General features: G+C 26.6%; 1 protein-coding gene across 1 annotated transcript; it reads left to right on the forward strand.

The window, feature by feature from the left end:
- The first annotated feature begins 8,882 nt into the window (after window positions 1–8,882).
- On the forward strand, window positions 8,883–19,745 carry LOC132937342 (trehalase-like). The gene is made up of 4 exons (XM_061004166.1): window positions 8,883–8,919; window positions 13,489–14,259; window positions 14,540–14,673; window positions 19,177–19,745. The coding sequence occupies exons 2-4, from the start codon at window positions 13,529–13,531 to the stop codon at window positions 19,743–19,745; spliced, it is 1,434 nt and encodes a 477-aa protein (XP_060860149.1). The 5' UTR covers window positions 8,883–8,919; window positions 13,489–13,528.
- Window positions 19,746–21,996: the final 2,251 nt, after the last annotated feature.

Raw genomic sequence — 21,996 nt, forward strand, 5'->3', positions numbered from 1 at the left:
GGATTCATTGGATAGGTTAAATATTATATGCGAAAATATAAACTACGACAAATTGTGCTGAAGAACGCTGGTAACTCATTTAATACAAAAAAACCATTGGTATCTGTTTAAATATAATTGACAATTTATTGTGTCCACATTTTAAATTAAAATTACTATATAAAAAATTATACGTCTCTATATAATCTAGATCAATTGTTTACTACGATATTTCATAATAATGGAATTTGTACATTATAATATATTGTTTTCGTAATTTGAACGTTTTGGTCATACGCATTACTTCAGCCTATTTCTATATATATACCCTCCAAGGAAGTAGGTAAGGCTAAACTAAAATCATTCGATAACGCATTTTGTTGATAAGCCCGTATTTTGAGCAAAACAAATAATCACCTAAATAACTTAATACTTGAAGGTATTACAAACTGACTCGTTGGAAAAACACATTATTGTTTTTCGTACCCACGTTCGATATGTTACGAGTGCAGAATTACAACCCATGATATTTTTATAGATAAAAATAATTATTGTCGGTAGTATAACGTGATTACTTGGAGCTAAAAAAGTAAAAACTATAGTTATTATAACAAAAAAATATGTAGGTATGATAAATGCACACCTGTTAAAATAAAACTAAATTTAAAGAAAATTTTCATTTATTTCTTAAAACCAATAAAATTATTGTTTATGTAAATGGATTCCGATTATGAAAAATATAATGGTTCCACTAAAAAAGATTTCGGTTCTTAGATATTCTCTAGGAACTGGTAAGTTCTAATTTCGTGTGGTTAGCTTTTATATTGCTCTTATATTAAAGTGAATTGATTAGTTATTAAACACAAAAGGGTGTAAATTATCTGTGTTTTCTAAAGGGTTTTTTTTTTAAATAATTAATGAAGCAATTTATAAGCATGCAAAACATAAATATTTAAAAAATATCATAACTCACATAAAAATTAAAATATCACTGTGTATTATAATAATTACAATTATATTATATGTATATATATCTATTAAAAGTTACTACTACTTACTAAGTAGGTACATTAAGTATTCATCTTTAAGCGTATGTAAAAATCATTACCATAATTAATTATAAAATGGTACTCAATTTCGATAGGTATATGACTCGTCTATAATATTACTATAATATTATAAGTATTATTCATCTGAACTATACTAAATATACTAACGTACTTTCAAAAATATTATTGATTTTGATAAACCATCGAAGAACATACCTTTAATATTATACACGTTTTATCGGAAATCACTAAATAATTTACAAACAATTAATCTAAAATATAATCATCTATACTACCTACGCATTTCTATTTGTAATTTCTTCCCTAGTTAGGTTGAATATAGGTACCTACATAAGATATACATTTATAACTATCTTTAGGTACTAAATACTAAATAGTAAACCATATAATAGTGTACAGACTCCGTACTTTGTTCCCGGCGGAGATAACGTGCAAACCGAGTACCGCCGTCGCGCGTGTTTATCGATAATTTTTTAGAAAAGTCGAGTTTTACTATATACAGGCATAAATACATGCGTCGAAAAGCTCGATTTTTTTTATTGATATATTTACATGTTTTTTTTTTGATTCAATAAACTGCGTTATTATTATATTATATTTGACTTTGCCTACTCGGTCACGCCGTGGCTTCCTTATATTGGTATTTATATATTTGATTTGGCATAAATATACACGATATAGCCACTGTATCGGTCTGTAGGTAGGTACATGTATATATTATAATAAATAAACTTATAAATATTAATTATATAATAAAATATCCTAGCTCGAGTCGAGTCGACTATACTATAGGTATGTTTAATCATGAGCATAAAATCAAATTAATAACTAACCTATACATGTATACTATATGACTTAATGAGGATCTATTTATTTATTAATATATATTATATAGTAACTGTAGCAGTATTTGTATGCTACATTAAATTATTAATTACCAAAATAAGAAAGTGGCTATTTGATTACCACAACCAGTTAACTCACCTGACAACTGTAATATTATATTGATATGTACGTATTGATTAGTTCATATATCATAGATAGGTATATACAATATGTTTCTTTGGTTTGTGTAGTATATCGTTTGCATTGTGTGTAGCTATATACTACGGCGAACGTCATTCGAGGTGACTGACCTGCTAGATACCCAAAAAAATTCGTTGGCTATATGATTTGCATGGATGCCCGAAATTTTTGAAATTTTTTTTCACGTAATTTATTACTTATTTTTGCTTGTTGGTAACAGTAATAAATAACGCTGTCCGCGATCCTATGCAGTCGGATTGCATACCATATAGACCGACGGCCAGACCTAAAGACCACTGCAGCTTCCGACATCGGTTAAAACTCTTCGCCAACTCGGGGGGGGTTTGGGGTCTCCCCCAGCGACGCTCGGAGAGCTAGTTAATATATAAATTAGAAAATAAAAGAGACTAAAATAGTTAGCTCACCGAAATACGCGTTGATATTATTTTAGTTGTAATTATATAGGTATACCGTAATTTATATATACCTAGCCATGATGGTACGTATATTATGTAGCGTGTGCTTATTGTATATACCTTAGGACCTCTCGTCGTTATTGCAAACAATACATTTTGTGCCTAATTTAAAAATGAAGACGCAAGTGATGGCAATTAGTAGCCAAATATTTTAAGGTTTTTTACCGAAATAGAATTGGTATATTATATTCATTACATTTTATAATTGTGTTCAAAATATTATAACAATATTTTAAAGGTATCTACAATATTCATAATAAACAAATATATGTATATAAGTAAATGTATGCCAGTATATTTTTTTTACAAGGCTATATATAGGAACACATTAAAATGCGTGACAATATAATTGTATTTTCATTTTAAATATAGTAGGTATATTAATAATATATATTATCACCAAAATTATGATTAGGTATATAGTATAATATACTACAGACTATAGGTACCTACCTACGATTTTTATTATGTTTTATGAGTTTATGACTTATGTATTTATATATGAGCGATACCTATAATCAGTACAATACTCTACAATGATAGTATATGAATCGGAATGTTCTTTGAAAATTGTACACCTATATACTGCTCTCCAAAAGAAATAAATTAGTTTTTTGATTTCTTAATTTTTGACTTTCAAGTTGCATATTGTATAAAATTTTTTTTTCAATTTTATGAAATATTGGCATAAAATAATACATACTTATTGATTTTTCAGTAGATGGTACTTACTGAATTTTAAATTAGTGTAGCAATATAGTTTAATTTTACAAATAGAGTATTCCCATTTAATTTAATTTTGGTGCTTTTTGTATAATTGTTGTCAAAAATCTTAGATGGTATAACGTATTATAGTTGTACATTTGAACTATCATATTCGATAGTTGGACCGGTGTTTTAAAAGTTTTTAGTCGATTACTTTATCTAAAATAAGTACTTATCATAATAGTTGTGGACCGAGGACGCACTCGGGCTATTCAATATATTTTGTCGATAAGACAACGGACACACTCGGGCACTGCCTCATAATTTGTCGATTAGACCACGGATGTACTCGGGATGCCCACACCTAAATACTACATGAATCCTCATAAGTATAAATTACCATACAAATTTGAGTACATTAATTGTAAATGTATTAATGATATTAATAGTATATTAGTATGTATGGTTTTCTTATACGATTTATCATATTGATATCAGTAATCGTTAATACACAATTCAATTATGTTATGTAGATAATATAACCTGTTAAATATTGTCTTTTTTTATACCATATAACCTAAATAAGAAATTATATTCAATAATACGAAACTTTTGAATAATTGTATACGACTATAGGTACCTACCTACCTGATATAATATCATTGTATAAGAAAAACGATTCTGAGCGAAATCGGTCAGTCAGCCTATTATGATATTACTAAGTATATTTGATGAAATTATACTGTGTATTAAGAAATTTATATATTGACCTATTTACGTGGAGCCTTGTTTTAAATTTTCTATCCTTAGCTATAAAAGTTGAACATTTTATACATTTTTAACTACAAAATAATTATTAAACTTTAAATTTGATAAATTTTGTCAAAGTTTGAACTTTAAATGCTTATAAAAAAAAATTGTGCCTTTATATATTTAAGATTTTTCAACTGCTATGGTAACAATATATCAGAAGCCTTGCATTACATTTTCACGCTTTTTTACACAACAAATACAATTTTATTTTTAGAAAAAAAAACTAAAAAAATTGAAAACTTACAATATCAGTAAACAGCTCAAAAAGAGTCAAATTATTTTCAAAATTTAATCGTGTATAGAAAATACTAATATAAACATTCAGTGAAATTTTCAAGTATCCATAGTCATACGTTTTTTAATTACAACAAAATAAGAAAATCGTTACATGACAAATCAAGTAAATATTAAATGTCATAAATATTTAAACGCTCATAAAAATTTAATTTGACTTTCTTGTAGACATTTTTTTTTTTTTGATAAAGGTAGACAAACTTATAGATAATCTTGTATTACATTTTCAAAACTTAAATTTAAAAAGGAAAATTTTTATGAATTTCAACTCAAAATAATTTGCTAATTTTCGTGATTTTTTCGTATTTTGTCAATATTTGAACTTTAAATGCTTATAAATAAAAACTGTGACTAAGGATTTTTAATATTTTTCAAATGTCATTGTAACAATATAGTAGGAGCCTTGGATTACATTTTCCAGTTTTTTTACCCAACAAATAAAGTTTTATTGACATTCATAGAAAAAGAGACTAACAAAATTGGAAACCAGAAAATGTTTCTAAACAGTTTAAAACAAATAAAAATATTTTGAAAATTTTATCGTGTATAGAAAATGCAAATATAAACAACCAGTGAAAAATTCATGTATATACTTTCATTTGTTTTAAAGTTACACCAAAAACTAAAATTCGATTTTGTCAAAAACCGATTTTGCGTAAAAATTCCCGTTTTTCCTTAATTTTTATTTTGTTTTTCCGGGCGCTTTTGAAAAAATATTGGGAATTTTAAATTTTGACCTCCGAAAAGTACCAACTAGATTCACTTTCTCATCAAACAGATACTGAAGTTGAAAATCGAAGCATTATTTCAACTACTAATCGTGTACACAGACACAAAAATAAAAAAAAAATAAAAAAACACACATCATTGTAAAACCAATACATTCATCGCTCCAGAATCTAAAATACATACATATATTATAATGATGCCATTAATTATTTAATCGATGGTCATCGAGTATGATTGCGGTGGGAACTACCGTGCAGGTATATGTACCATGATAAGAATAAAAAAATCGTATAAGTACGACTTATTTTTTTAATAATTTCTATATATTATAATGTAATATCACATAAAGTAAATATTAAATTCTTTATATTACCCGAAAAGTGAAGAGTATGATTTTGGTCGATAATGGGATGTGCCCAATGAATTATGATCATTGTGAATAAATTTAATATTTATTATTTCCTATAGATATATTCTACAATATAGATCACTGACTGGTGGACCACGGTCCGCATCCGGACTCCAGACACATTTTTTACGGACCCTAATGGCTGCGTAATTATAAAATATATAACAAAATTACGAATGAAAATATTTTCCGATATTGTGAGTATGATATACATATATAATATTATATACGTGTCTCCTTCACCGAGCGTTACGTTGAAAGCCTATAGGTGCAAAAAATAATTCCGAGAAGTCGACTGATATGTACGTTATTAACGTTAGACGCTCGTGCCGCTGCATTATCGTGTATGTACAAAATAAACGAAATCTAAGAATTTCCAAACTACGTTATGTTACAACTCTGAAGAATGTCAATTAATTGTTAATGTGTAAAAAAGCCATTGGGTATTTAAATATGTTTTGGACCGTGGGAAGTTTGGTAAGTTTCTAAACGGACCCCCGTAGAAACTAGTTAGTGACCCCTGATATTGACTATGGACTTACTTATTTACTTACGTAACACTGAACCGTTGCGTTATTTTTTTCCCCAGGTACCTACGAAAAGAAGTTCAACTTTAAAAATACTTATAGCAATATAATATGGCATGCCATAGGTACAATAATATAATAATAACTGCAATTATTTTTCTAGATATATTTCAAAAGATTTTTTTTAAATATTAGATCTATGATAAAAGTGCATGGAAAATCAGAACTATTCAAAATATGAATTTATCTTACAAACAAAATAGGAGTATATTAATATAAAACTAAGGGTCAATGGATAAAATTATGTAAAAACGTAATTTAGTGTATATTGTTTACTTTTTAATGGTAAAATAAATTTTTATTATAATTTAATAACATTAATTTCACAAAATATGCATCGCTCATATAATACAACCAAGGTATTTTGTGAATATTTGGCTTTTAACATTAAAAACTTTCTACGGATATACTACATGGAAGGGAAGTGTAAAATTTTATGAGTATGTTTTTCATTATAGAATATATTTAATTTAATGACAGAATACATATTCATAGGTGCAATTAGGTGGAGGCTAGGGGGGGGGCTTGGCCCCCAAATATTTATCCAGCTTCCACGTAATAGGTACAAATAAAAATTAAAAAGTAAGCTATGACTTACACATTTTTTATTCATTATAGAAATTAATACATTTTTTTCTAAATAAAAAAAACCTCCAATTCGTCTATAATCTCAAATTCAAATATTATTATTATTTCAGTTATTATCAATGTTGCACATTCCATAAACAAAATATACATGAGTTAAACGCATTGTGTTTATTACATTAGAAATCAGAGATGCTTGTTTCCAAGAATTGCCTGATTAAAGTTAAAGAGAATTTTGATATCGATGATATTAAACAAGTAGTCACTGAAGATGTGTACGCAAATCTATACATATAAATTGCTACAGGCAGCGTTCACAATACCTGTTAGTTCGGAAACCTGCAAACGTTCGTTTTCATCAATGCGGAGATTAAAAACTTGGCAGAGAACCACGATGAAATAAGATCGATTTTTAAATTTATCAATAATAAATATTGAAAGAGATGTAACGAATAGCTTGGGGACAAAAACAATTATTGACAAATTTGCTGTAGCTAATAGAAAATTAGTATTGATTTAATATTGAATATTAAATTAAATTACATATAAAAATATTTTAATATCATATGAATTTATTTGTGTATTGTCAGTAGCCATCCGGCTTATCACTTATGAGGGTGTGGGAGCGAAGCCTATTTGTTGTCCTGATTTCACTAGGCATGATATTTCGAACTCTAGATTAAGTTGATTAAGAATTTTAATAGAACAATTTGTATGTCAAAAATTAAAAACTATTTGTCAATGAATATACTACGATTGATACAACACCAGATTAAGTAAAAATATGGTTGTAAAAATTTTAAATTATTAATTTTATTGTTATGAAGGTCCATAGATATGAAACCAGTGCAATGTAGCACCCAAGAGAAGTTGACAAGCATATTTAAACATCTAAAAAAATATCTCAGTTATGATTCAAAAATTATATTAGGTACATTTGCTGTATTGTTAAAAAAAACACATTTAAAGTACATTATATTTATTTAAAATATTTTATATATATATTTTTTGTAAAAATTAAAACCACGAACTAAAATATCACGTTTCTTAATAATATTTGTACGATAATTTAAATTGTCTAGTATGAATCTACATATTATATTAAATACTTATACAATAAATTAATATCTTAATATCAACAATTGTAACTGTAGTTACCGTCAATAATGGACGGACGGGGTTACGGGGATATATGTTGTTCTAAACTTAAGTTTAAAAACCTAAAAAGTTTTTTTATAATTTGTCATCCACATATTTTTTATTTAATATTTTAAGTTATACAGATATTAGTATATTACATTTCAAGATGGAGAGATGGTGTTTGAATAATTTTGGAAAGAGGGGGATTTGAGTGGGATAACTTACGATTTTGACTCCCTTGGAGGACAGTGATCGAAATAAAGGGGCTGCAGATTAGTTAACTACGTTAAAGTCTCTCGTATCTTATGTATACTAATAGTTATTACGTATGTACCATTGATTATTATATATTATATTATTACCTACATATAAATTATAAAAGGTATTACTGTCCATCTAGTGTTTACTTATATATTTTAAATTATATTCATATGTATTTTTTTTAATTATCTGCTTCACAACCATTTGGTGTAAAATTGTGGCTTTAATTTGTAAAAAATGAAGCTTTTACCGCCATAAGAAACTTTTATAAATGGTATAAAATTCGTAAGTATTTAAAAAAAAATTCTCGAAATAAGAATTTGAATAAATTTACAATCATACGAAAAATGTGAATAAGCACGTTCGGTCAACAACTCTATATGTAAAAACTTAAAGTCATAGGTAAAAATATATTTTTAACGGAGATACCACATAAAATTACAGCATTGTTTTTTTATACAGGCACCTCTGGTACCTACCTATTATCAATTATGTAGGTATAATATAATATTAAAAATTTAGCTCTGATATGACGTTAAACTACAGATACCTATAGTAAATCTAATCTTTGGTTAGAATGACAAAAAATAAAATTGTCCCACCGAATTCCTCAAGTTACGACAATATAGTGGGGTACCTATCAATGTATCATATTATATAAAGCGTCGCACGACGTTGTGGATAGCTGTCAGTTTCACGGTTGTCAACATAGTAAGCCAACAGAAATAAGGTACACACTGCTGCAAAATGATGGACGCCAAATATTTTATAATATTCCAAGTCTTTTTCACTTTTGGAACTTGGAGTTCTTCGGCAAATGTTTCAACTACTGCTGCTTGTGACAGGTAAAATAGGTCTTAAATTATATTTTTGTTATATTTTAATTTATTTGGTACAAATAGCAATTCACATATCGATGGTAAGACGTAACAGTTGTAATTCACAAACGTAAAAATTTTACAGGAGAGCAATTTTAAGATTTTTTAAACCTAATAATTATGTGTTAGAGTTTTTATCCTTTTTGTTTTTAGTGGTATAAGTACCATACATGTTATAAATGGCAATTATAATTTTTAGGCCATGGACATGGTACTTACCGTGTTTGTTAATCGGGACTTATTAATAATATTGTTAATTTAAATAATACTTGAATTATTTAATGATATAAATAATTACAGTTTACTTAAGACAAGTTAATTTGATATATAAAATTAAATAAATGTATTGTTGTTAAATCGTCATAAAACAAAAAAAAAAAATTAGAATTTTTTATAAAATACATTTTTAAAATTTTTTTTTGTGAAAAAATCCCGTCTTAAATGATATTCTATAATTATAAAATTTATCACATGTTCAAATGTAAAAATTTTAAATATTTATCATTTATAAGCTATGAGTAATAAACTTATAATAGCTTATAATATATAATTTGTATTCAAAAATAATTTATTGCCAAGTTCTGAAAAAAAAAAAATTATTTTATTTTATTTTATCAACACCTGAATAAGTGTAATAATAACAAATAAAAATAAAAATCATATTTTACTCTTAAGACTGTCGGAGCAGACAATTTGAAATATTTGCATTCTATAAACAATTGGACGTTATGTGATAGAGCTAGGTTGTCTATGGTTAAAACTTAATAAAATATATTATATAATTGAAAAATTATATTTGTTTTTTGAATACGTACATTTATTAAGAACAATTTTGATTTTAAGGCTTGTGAGATTAAAAATAATTTTTCAACATAGGTAATCTAGATAAAAACTAATAATAATCATAAGTATTTAAATGTAGAATAGTAATAATTGAACATCGCGGAAGTACAAAAACATAAAATAATATACCAACTTTGACAAGTGTTTGATATGTTTCAAAAGTTTCAGAATACAATTAGGTAAGGTTTTTAATACAATATATTTTAAAAAATGTTCGCTACTTTCTTATGTTTTAATATAGGTAGGTGCATTTTATATTACACTTTAAAAACTCTTATGCTGGGTTTCATGAAATATTGATTAATTTAATCGTTCAATAAAATTTAACCAACTAACCTGCACGGGCCACTAAATCATGTTTAAATAACAATTATCCCAATTTTAATTCAATAATAGTTTAGTCATTGTTCATGCAATCCGGCATTAATCTTTACAAAAAAAATTAAACATAAATATCTAATTGTTATTCATGTGAATATATTTATATTGTATACTCTATAGCAGCGTTTCTCAAACTATAGGTCTTCAGTCAATTTTTGATGGGTCGTGAAAATTTTTTGAATTATATGTATAGATTCCAAGAAATTTATGTTAAATTAATATTAAATATATTATTATGTTATTAAATAAACTTATATTATTATAGTAATATAGTACCAAAAATTACGTGGGTAATAAATAATAATTCGTCATATATTTATTTATTACGACGGGTATTAATACGCCTCATTATTAAAAGTACATTATTTTATAAAAATATATTGATTATAAACCTATAAAATAATAAATACCTAATAAAAGTAATAAACAAATTTTGTTTTATATAACCACTTTTTGAAAAGTTAAACCAACGTGGTCGTGAAAAATTTTTCGGGGAAAATTTGGGTCGCGGTAAAAAAAAAATTGAGAACCACTGCTCTATAGTATAACAATTAAAATTATATTACAGCAATATATCGTTATATGTTTTCAATGATATTGTATTTTATTAAAGGTGTTCCTATAAAGTCGGTCAAAAAAATATCGTAATAAACAATATGTGCAAATTGTACACAATTTTACTTAACTATATTATCTAAGTCAGAAACTTACATTTAAAAACACGCCTCGATTAAGTTCTAGAAGTTAATGTCAGTCAACCTTAAGATTTTTACAGAATTAAAATTTTCCAAGTCTCAATTTTTTTTCACAGCGGATGCAAATTTTTTTATTAAACGTTATTTGGTATACGGACATATTTTTATTTTTAATGGGTTCGCAAGAACTGATACTGGTCGCGTATGTGAACTGCAGCGCACAGCAGTCTTATAAAAAACACATATATAATAATTGTATTGAAAAATACAGATAAATGAATAAAAATGTGTATATTTTAATACCTATTAATTATAAAATGAACGGTTCTTACCTAATGAAATATAAAATAAACAATTTATTCGATTTTAATTGTATTTAAAATAATATAATGATTATCAAAAAATAATCTGAAATATGACTGAATAATTATTTTGAATTTTAGCAAGGTTTACTAAAATAGTATTAAATTAGTATAGTAATAAATAAATAAGTAACAGTTAGCTTAATATTAATCTAATGATTTTTTAAATTCCATTGTGTACCTACCTTAAGTCAAATGATATACCTACGTAAAAGTTTCAAGTCCTCGAAAGAACTATCTATGAGGAAATCCGTATTCAATTTTAATGTCTTACCTACACAAATTAAGTTTGTATACATTAATTTTAACAACAAAATAATTAAATTTTTTTGTAATATTGACGAATTTCTTTATAATTTAATCTTTAGACGCTCATATAACAAAATATGGGTACAAACGAATAAATTATACTCGTACCTAGCCATCTAGGTATATAACTTGTTTAATATTTAAAACAAAATATAAAATCAAATAGGTGTAGTATTATTCTGCATTTAAACTCAATGATATAAATTTATTAATAATGAGTAATTTTATAAATTACGTTCAATGTTATACATGGCCATTCCTCGGAGTCACGGAGTGTGTTGTAGAATATCTCGTGTGCACATTATAGAATAATAATAAGCTTGTAGAACATTGGATACTTGTAAGTATTTTATGACCTGTTATTATCATTATTGTGGTGAATGGTGATAGCATAAATTAAGATTTTCTTTTTTCCGTTATAAATCATGCGTGATTATACATAGTAGGTACCTACTTATTTATACATATTTATCTATAATACAATTAATATATCATATTATTTCATACTCTATTGCAGTGATCCATAATATTAGATACACTCCTATACTCTATATTATATGTGATTATATCATATTATAATCTTTAGCGCATTTAGTTGTCACTTGTCATTGACTTTTTGAATGATAATGCACCCAAACAAAAAAATACAGAGTAACTTGAATGTTTAAGATAAATAAAACATGTTTTAGACGGTGATATATTGGGTATATTATGGTATATTTTAATTATTTATTAGGCATGCTTTTGGGGAATTTTTTTCAGATAAATATAGTTGAGTACGAGTAATAATAAAATAATAATTGAAATAAATAACGTAATGGTATGCATAAATAAAACACTTTTTAAACATGTTCTATTAAACTCAGGCGGTCTACAGCCTTCACAGCTACACCCATAAATTATATGATTTATGAGAAGAATTTTGAAATTCGGCAATAAATGGGTTATGGAAAATACGACATTGTCAACAATTCTAAACGCGTGTATATGACCATACTAATAATTTTTTTAAATATAATACATACAAATATATTTATTTAAATTAATATATCATTTTATAAGTTAAGAACATTTATTTTATAATCTCAGAACTACAGTAAACATTGATTTTTATCCTCATAATCTATTTTCTCTTTATTAATTAAAAATTTTTTTTTTTTTTACGGTTAAGGCTTCGATTACTCAGGTCATTAGCCTGTGGTACTGTAGGGGGGGGGGGGTACTGTAGTTTTGTTTACTCGTGATTTGTTTTGGCAGAATTTTTAATTTGGGCACCCGTAGGTATCTGCCATGCCCAAGTGGGGGATGGCGGCACTTGTTCTCCGGACACCGTGACTTGCACGGAGAAAAATGCCGCCCGGTGGTCGAGGATCGAACTCGGACCGGCTATGCCGAATCCATCGCGTTAGACCGCTCGCCACCTCGTCCCCCATTAAATAATTTACATAATGCTATATCGATGTTTATTAAAATCATAGCTATCACATAATTGAAATAAAAAAAATTGGTTGTATTTACTAAGTTTATGTCAAACATCAAATAGATAAGCTTTAATCTGACCAAAATGTATCGAGAAAAAAAATCGTGGTTTCAATTAATTAGTTATCTTAATAATTCACCTTACTTTTATGCAAGGATGTTTATCATATCTATTAAATTGAGAAATTAAATATCTGATAAAACCTTCAATGAAATGTGTACTTGTAATTTGTATTTATAGTTTATGTTTGATACCTTAAAATTTAAACTTTAAGAATACGGATTATCTTCAAAAATGACACAATATTATATCTTATATAAAAAAAAAGTAGTTAATAGTTTGAAAAAAGGACATTTAAATTTAGTTACAGTGAATATTATTAAGATAAAATTAATAGTACCTATTAGATTAAATAAAAACATTCTAATTTAATTTAATGATTTATATTAATATATTTTTGTTTCAGTAAAATTTTCTGTCAAGGATCTATTCTGCATACCGTACAGATGTCTGGATTATTCCATGATTCTAAGACTTTTGTGGACATGAAAACTAAATGCAACTATGATGTTATTGACACACTCTTCAATTCAACAAAGTTGAGCAAAGATCTAAACATTCTGAATGAAACCATCAACACATGTTTCGAGAAAGAAGGTTCTGAATTAATAAAATGGATTCCTACTGATTGGGTCAAAAATCCAAAATTTCTTGAAAGCATTAAGGATAATGTTTTAAAAGGCTGGGCTAAGGAAATAAATCTAATATGGAAAGAACTCGGTAGAACGATCATAGATGACGTCCGCTTGAAACCCACGAATTATTCATTAATCTACGTTCCAAATCCCTTTATAATACCAGGTGGTAGATTCCGTGAAATATATTATTGGGACTCTTTCTGGATAATTAGAGGCTTATTAATATGCGAAATGCATATAACTGCAAAAGGTATGATAAGTAATTATATCTCAATGATTAAAACGTTTGGACATGTACCAAACGGAGGTAGAATTTACTATGCTAAGCGATCTCAGCCCCCTATGATTACACCCATGATCAAAAGTTATGTCGATGCAACAAATGACATGACATTTGTGATAGAAAATATTCATGCATTAGAAATTGAATTCCAGTACTGGATGACACAGCACAACGTAACAATTAGCAAAAACGGAAAAAATTACACGCTTGCAGTATACAGGGATTATTCAACAGGACCACGGCCCGAATCATACAGGTAAATACAGTTTTGTATTTCATAGAAGTTATCTCAAGTTTAATTTATGGGCTTATAAATATTAATTGATGTTACTGATTATTTCTGATTGAACACTAGCATGGGGAGAATTAATAATTCACGTTTTGTTATGATTTCAAAATTATTTAATTTTTCTGTGGCACAGTGTATATTAGGTATTACCTATTTGCCTACGAATCATACATATGTAATTTGGGTTATTAGTAAATATCTATACATTTCAAATTTTTATAATTTCAAAATATGTTTTGTATAACAGGGAAGACATAACGAAGGCACAATTCTTTAAAACTGAAAGTGAAAGAGAAAACTTTTACTCCGAGATTAAGGCTGCAGCGGAATCGGGTTGGGACTTTTCGAGCCGTTGGTTCATCCTAAATGGAACAAATAAAGGTAAATGACTTACTAGTTTTTGTATTTATTATAAATATTTCCAACGACGCTTAAAACCATTCAAAATGAATTGTGCTTTCTGCGTTTGCTTAATTATCGGTAAAAAAAGTTTCCTCTGTTCGATACTGTAAAAGTAACAACAAAATAAAATAAAAACGCCATTTATTTTAAAACAATAGATTTGGGCTCAGCGTACTTACTTCTATGTACTTATAACTCTACCGGACATTTTTCCTTGTATCTATAGCTCAAGCGAATATTATGTATATATGGTTTTTATTTCTTACTATCATTAATATTATTTTACAAAATACACTTTATTTTACCACGCGTGTGCGGAAAATGTGTAGGTAGTGTATAACAATACATTAATATTATAGTTAGGTACCTGTAGAATAAAATCTATAGTTTGAAAAATTATTCGCAATACCTACCTACTATTAAATAGTGATTTAAGTTCGAAAAAATTTCAGTTTTGTTATTTTCTTAAAAAATACTTACCTGGTATGTTCATTTGACACAAACAAATTAACTTCCGAACATTTCTGAAATCACCTTTAATGTATAGCTCTGAATAAATATGTTAAATAACATTATATCGTATTATTTCTTTCATATAATTACAAATTTTATTTGAGCATTTGTGGCCTTCCTATTATACATATTATTACTTAATTATAACTATTTAATAAATTTGATCCAAACTAGTTTACATAAAAAATCTAGCATGTAGTGTTAAATTCATTAATTCATTCGGAATACTTAAAAACTACCTAAATATTATAAATTAAAAATGCATGTTGGATTTAAAATTGTTAATTTTGTATTTACATTACTTTTATAGAAATATACGTATTTGAAATTGTTGAGTAGGTGGGTTTTATAAATAGAAATCTAAATCCTTTTGAATAAAATAATGATATTTTTATATAGTATATCAACTATAGTTTAAAAATCGTACCAAGCATTATATTACATATTATAGCCTATAGGCAAGACTTTAACGAGTTAAAAATTAAAATTAAGTTAAAATTTTAAGTTAATAGTAACGAAGTTAAATAATTCGTTAATTTTTGTTGTAACTAATTTTTAACTTAACTGTTGTATTCTTAACAAATTTGACGTGTTACCTTCGAGCTTATTTTATTAATTAATTGTTTTAAATTATTAATTGTATACTAACCATTTATTTATAATTTTGTTGCGTTATGAAATATTATAATTCATAAAAATGTCCAAGAATATTAATGATTTGTGCAGATTTATAATTATTTTCTATTGATATATAATAGGTATTACTATATATTAGGTATGTATAGTATAATATAGTCGTATAGGTAAGTTAATTTACAATAGTACAAGTTGCAGGGTAGTGACTATATAGTGGGTGTTACTAATTTATGATCCTAGCTGGTTCATGAGACAAACAAAATAGGTAGCTTATAACTTTGGCCGCCTATTATATTTATTATTTAAATAATACCTAGTTGTAAAATTATGAACATAGGTCTAACACAGATTATTCAATACAACATTGGACATATACTTATATATTATTATTATTTATTGATATAAAAATGTAATATAATAATAATTAAAATGTATAGTCATATAATACAATTTCCGATTTCGTATATTATAATATGGATCTAATATGTACCTACTGCGTATTCGTGTACCTATAAATATTAATTAGGTAGTGTTCTTGTCACCATTACACACATTACTTGGAAAGATTAAAATTAAAATTTACTAATAGGAAAATAATATTTAAAAATATGTAGATATATAAATCGAAAATATTATCCAAAATGGAAAATTATAAAATATATTAATATAACTAGGTACTATAACTTGTAGGTTCAGTTATAATTATACTATTTTAGCTGACCACTTATTTAATTATTGGGGGAATAGTTCAGTGAATAGTTGATTTGTCAACTACCGGCCCTAAATTCTCTGTAAATACTACTTGCGGCTATGTCTCATATTATATGGGCCCTAATCATAAGTACATTATGAGTTAAATTAATTTCACCTAAGTTAATTCGTCTAAAATCTAAAATCGTCCAAAAAATATATTAGTTGTTTTTAGCTTTACTTTACTTACATCTTCTTAAATTAACTTAACTTGATGAGTTGAAGCTATATATAGCGGTAAGTGTGTAGATTGTATAAATCTCGTTATGGTCAAACTCGGAGGAAACAGAAATAAGTTTGAGATATTGAGTCTCACACAGCTACACAGCCATTTGTTGTTTCCGTCTTAAAAGTGCGTAAGCAGATCACGTTTAGCTTCGTTAGTTTAAAAATAAGGGTGACTGACTTACTATTAAACTTGATGGAAAGAATATTATCTGTGTTTGTGTGTAGGTTTTTAAGATGGTTAAATTTTTTAACAAGTTATGCGTATATAAGATGGTGTAAATTATAAATGCTTATAACTCACTTGAAAACTGAATATATATTTATAAATATATATATAAAATTTAAATAACTCATGTGATCTGCTGAGCGTAAATTTGAAATTTTACCTACATACTTGTAAGATGGAGATAACAAATATCTTTGTAGCGGTTCTTAATGTAGTTACATAATGTTAATATTACTTCAATGGGATTTAAATTGAGATGGATTAGTTAAAAGTTACTCGTATTTTTTTCGTTAACTCATTAAGTTAAAAGTTAACTTTGAAAAAAAAAACTTAGCGTAGTGTAAAGTTAAAATTTGCTAATCAAAAATAAAAAATTCCAGACACATAATATGCTTTATTAGAATTTAAAATGATACATCAAAGTAAAAACCCATTCAAAATTGTGATTATTCTTCGAACAAAAATTAACTTAATTTAGATACTTTTGAAATAAAATTAACTTGAAATTAACACGTTAATCTTGAAAAAAAGTAACTTATTAAGTTAAAAGTTAATTTGAAAAAAAAAATTAACCAGTTAATTAATTTAATTAAAATTAACTTCACGTTTTAACTTAATTTTAACTTTAACTCGTAAATCCCCAGCCTTGCTAATATATACCTACTACGATAAAAACTACTTAAACATTATGAAATTTGAAACAAAATATATACTCTTCAGTCTTTACGAAAAAGTTTTTCTTTTTAAGACCATTTTTCCTTAATTTATTTAAAGCGTTTTAGTGGGAGAAATATAAACAAAAAGTATAGAAATAAAAATATTTGTCTATAATTCAGTTTATTTTATTTCAAAAATATCATGTGTTTTAAAAAATAATAAGATATCACTAATTTAATGAACAATTTTAATGATAAAATATATTATAAAACTTGTAGGTACATATAGTTGTATTTCTGAACATTTTTAAATTTTCTAAAAATGGGAGTGAAGTTGGCATGTAAATTAACGCAAATGACGATTTAAGTTTGGATAAAAATGTATATAATATATATAATTGCGCGTCATAAATAAAATGTAAAGCATAGCTTATACATTTTTCGTCACCTTCAATAGGCTTTTCTGTATATTACAATATTTTTAACTAAAGCTTATTAAGCAGCTTGTTAGTCACCAATTATATCACGAATATAGGATCACGGTGGATGGTTGCATTATTTTTGTTAACATCGGTATATATTTTCATCTAATTTATTTGTTAAAATAAAATCAATTTATTGGTTTAAGACTGTTTTATAAGTTTAAACAAAGCTTAAAGTATTGATTAGTAGGTACCGACAAAAATACAATACTGCATTGTATATGATAAAATGTCAATTATATAAAGAACTATCGTAAATACTAAGATATTAAGAATATAATGTCAGAATGTTATGTCTATATATGATGTGGTCATTATTACAATTATAAATATTACCAATATTTTTCTCTTTTCGTGCACTATTTCAACATAGTTTCATTCACTATATATTTAATGTATAGAGTATGAAAATTTATTCGAATTACAGTAGGCTTAACTTATAGTTATACTTTCTAAAGTCTATGTCATAAATGATGTGTACCTAAAATGTATTATCACGTTTATTATACTCAACTGGTAAAGGTTTTATTTATTATATTTTTTCTAGAAACATGTCCACAACGAATAATATGAAGCATAATATTAGTTTTATTTTACTTTTATCTGTCATACACATAATTAAAACTTGATCCCGAATTTGATAGTATACGACGTGTCAATGATATAAAATATAATAAGGTACTTCATTTCTGATCAAGATAATATATGATTTTAATATTCCCCACATCGGTTGGAAAATGATTTAAATTTGTTACCCTATAATTTTTATTTTTATTTTTTTATCTAATTTACATTAAAAAATGTAATATTTGAACTCAATGGTAAACGAGCGATGTACTAAATATGTAAATATATTTTATGTGTGTATCATTATAAAACGGGAAAGGGGAGTGAGATAAAGTGTCACTAAATCGGATAATAGGTATTGTCTTAGGTTATGATGTGGTCAAAAACGTTGCATACAATAACTGATGTCATTGTATGATTGCAGGAAACATCACACATACAAACACTAGGTCTATCGTACCAGTAGAGTTAAATGCCTTAATGTTTTGGAATGCACAAATATTGAGTGATTTCTACCGAGAGATGAATAACACTGTAAAGGCTTTGAAATACGAAAAAATTTCTTTGGAATGGAACGAAGCAGTGACAGCTGTTCTTTGGGATGAAGAAATCGGAGTATGGTTAGACTTTGATGTAATTAATAATATCAAACGTAAATATTTTTATCCTACAAACATATCACCATTATGGACTGGATGTTATGCGAAAAATCAAACCGAATACTTCGTCACAAGAGTGCTTGACTATTTGAACCAAGCGGATGTACTGAAGACTCTTGGCGGCATACCAACCACACTTAGCGAATCGGATGAACAGTGGGACCAGCCGAATGCTTGGCCCCCACTCCAATACATAACAGTTATGGCGTTAGAGAGCACTGGTCATAAAGACGCGAAAAAAATTGCGTCAGAACTAGCGTCCAAATGGTTATGCACAAATTATGTTCCATTTTACAACACTTCTAAGATGTATGAAAAAGTAAGTCCGATTTGATGAAACAGCTGAATAAAACAATTTATAGGGTAGAAAGGGGATACTGTGCAGTGTAAACAATATTATTTTAATTTATTATAAATATAGGTACATTTCATTAGGCTGTTTTTGACTATCAATTTATATTAATAATTCACAACGTACATAACCATCATAAGGGTATAACTATTTGAGGCAAATGCTTAAAGTTGCTAAAAAAATGTGTGCACAAACATATCAATTGGTCTGCAGGACAGTAATTGAACATGGTATAGGTGGTTTAACTGATAGGCAGGTTTCGGGTGAATTGTAGACTGTAGGGTCTAAAATACATCTGATTTCAGTGGACACACCACGCACTTATTAATTTCACTGTTACATTTGGGTTTTGACAGTTTTCTATATCAAAAAAAACCTTTGAGGGTTGAAACACACAAAATCCCCCCTCCCACTACTTTTATATACCACTTACCATGTAAGTGTGTTATCGAGGTAACTTTTATAATTATTATTATAAAACAAAATAACTATCTATTTCTATAAAATCCTATTTATGATTAGAATCATCAGTTTAAACTTTAATTTTTTTAATATTTTAACATATTTTAGACTTAAAATAAACAACAATACATATTTATAATATGCTATAGTACCTATACCTAATTATATAATATTATTAAAATATTCTATAAATTACGATTCACTTACTAGTTAACTTTTCAGTAGGTATTACTGTAAACAATATTGTATTTCAATAGACACAGTTTAGAATACTTTGAATTCCCCATTATCATTTCTTCTTTTTTTTATAACAAACTTGTCCATAGTATAGAAATAAAATAAGTAGGTAGTTAACTTAAGTTAACAGAATAGGTAATTAGTAAATTAAAATATTAAATAATTAATGTTTGTTATTTCTACAAAACTAAAAAAACACGTTATACAACTTGGGACACAGATTTATCATTCAGGGGACATAGTATTTTAGCCCCTGGTAGACTTTACATTTTTTAATACTTGTTACTATATCTGCAGACCTATTTAAATAAATCATATTGTCGTTGGTTATCGTGTATACTAATTCGCCAAATGTTTTGACAGTACCGAGTGGATGCAGGCGGTGAAATAGGAAAAAGTTCGGGAGAATATAAAATCCAAGATGGTTTTGGCTGGTCGAACGGAATCGTGTTGGAATTTCTACAATTATACAATTCTACAGCCTCAGTACAAAATTGGGATGTAACGGCAAAAAACTGCAGTGACGTATTGAAGAAACTAATCAATTCAAAGAAGAGTAATGATAATACAAAAGTAGATCATACTTGATGTAAATACAAATTAAACAATAATAATATATAATATAAAAAGTATAATGCATTTGATTACCTTGATTCAAACTAAAATCAGAAGAAACTCTAAATTTGTATTTTTAATATTATATCCATATTTTGTTCCGGCTTACTTGTTGAACCTATATTATAAACAGAGTATAATATTAATCAACGAACAAACAAATTTAAAATTATGATAGATAATTTTAGGAATTTTAGGTCAATAGTTATAGTCTGTCAATATTTGATTTTAAATGAAAAGTTAACGTATAGTTGTGAGTAATTTAAAGTACCTAATTTAAAGTTTTTAAGAATGTATTTTTTATGGTTATTAGTGGATGGTTTAGAATACTTAAATGTTACGTCAGTCATAGATTGTTAATTACAATTTAATATTTTGTTATAAATATTTATTGATTCAGACATTTAATTTGCTCTACATTTCCAAATTAGGAAGTTAAAATCGGAGCTAAAAAATAAGTAATAACACATTAACAATAGCAATTTACAAACAGTGAGTTTCAAATTTTATGTGAGAATATTTACCATGACATATTAAAATTAGGAAAAAATTATCTACCTATGTAAAAATGGTTTTGAATCATACTAGACAAATTACCTAGAAATTAAATATGTTTTATTAATCAGAAAGCGAATGTATGAAGGTTAACATTTAAAATTAAAATGGAAATTATTTTCGAAATAACATTAACATTCATGTCAGTTTAATTTTGAATGCACCACCTACAGTGTACAATATAGTAAATTAAATAATTAAAAGAAAAACATTATAATATTTAGATGCTTATGTCTTATTTTATTTTTAGTGCCTCGTATTATGTTACGTGAATCCACGCGAAATTGATTCCGCGATTATAGGTACCTACATCGAATAATAAAATTATGAAAACAAAATAATATCGTTAAACGGTGTTATATGT

The sequence above is a fragment of the Metopolophium dirhodum genome, chromosome 1 (genome assembly GCF_019925205.1).
Source record: "Metopolophium dirhodum isolate CAU chromosome 1, ASM1992520v1, whole genome shotgun sequence".
Classification (NCBI taxonomy): domain Eukaryota; kingdom Metazoa; phylum Arthropoda; class Insecta; order Hemiptera; family Aphididae; genus Metopolophium; species Metopolophium dirhodum.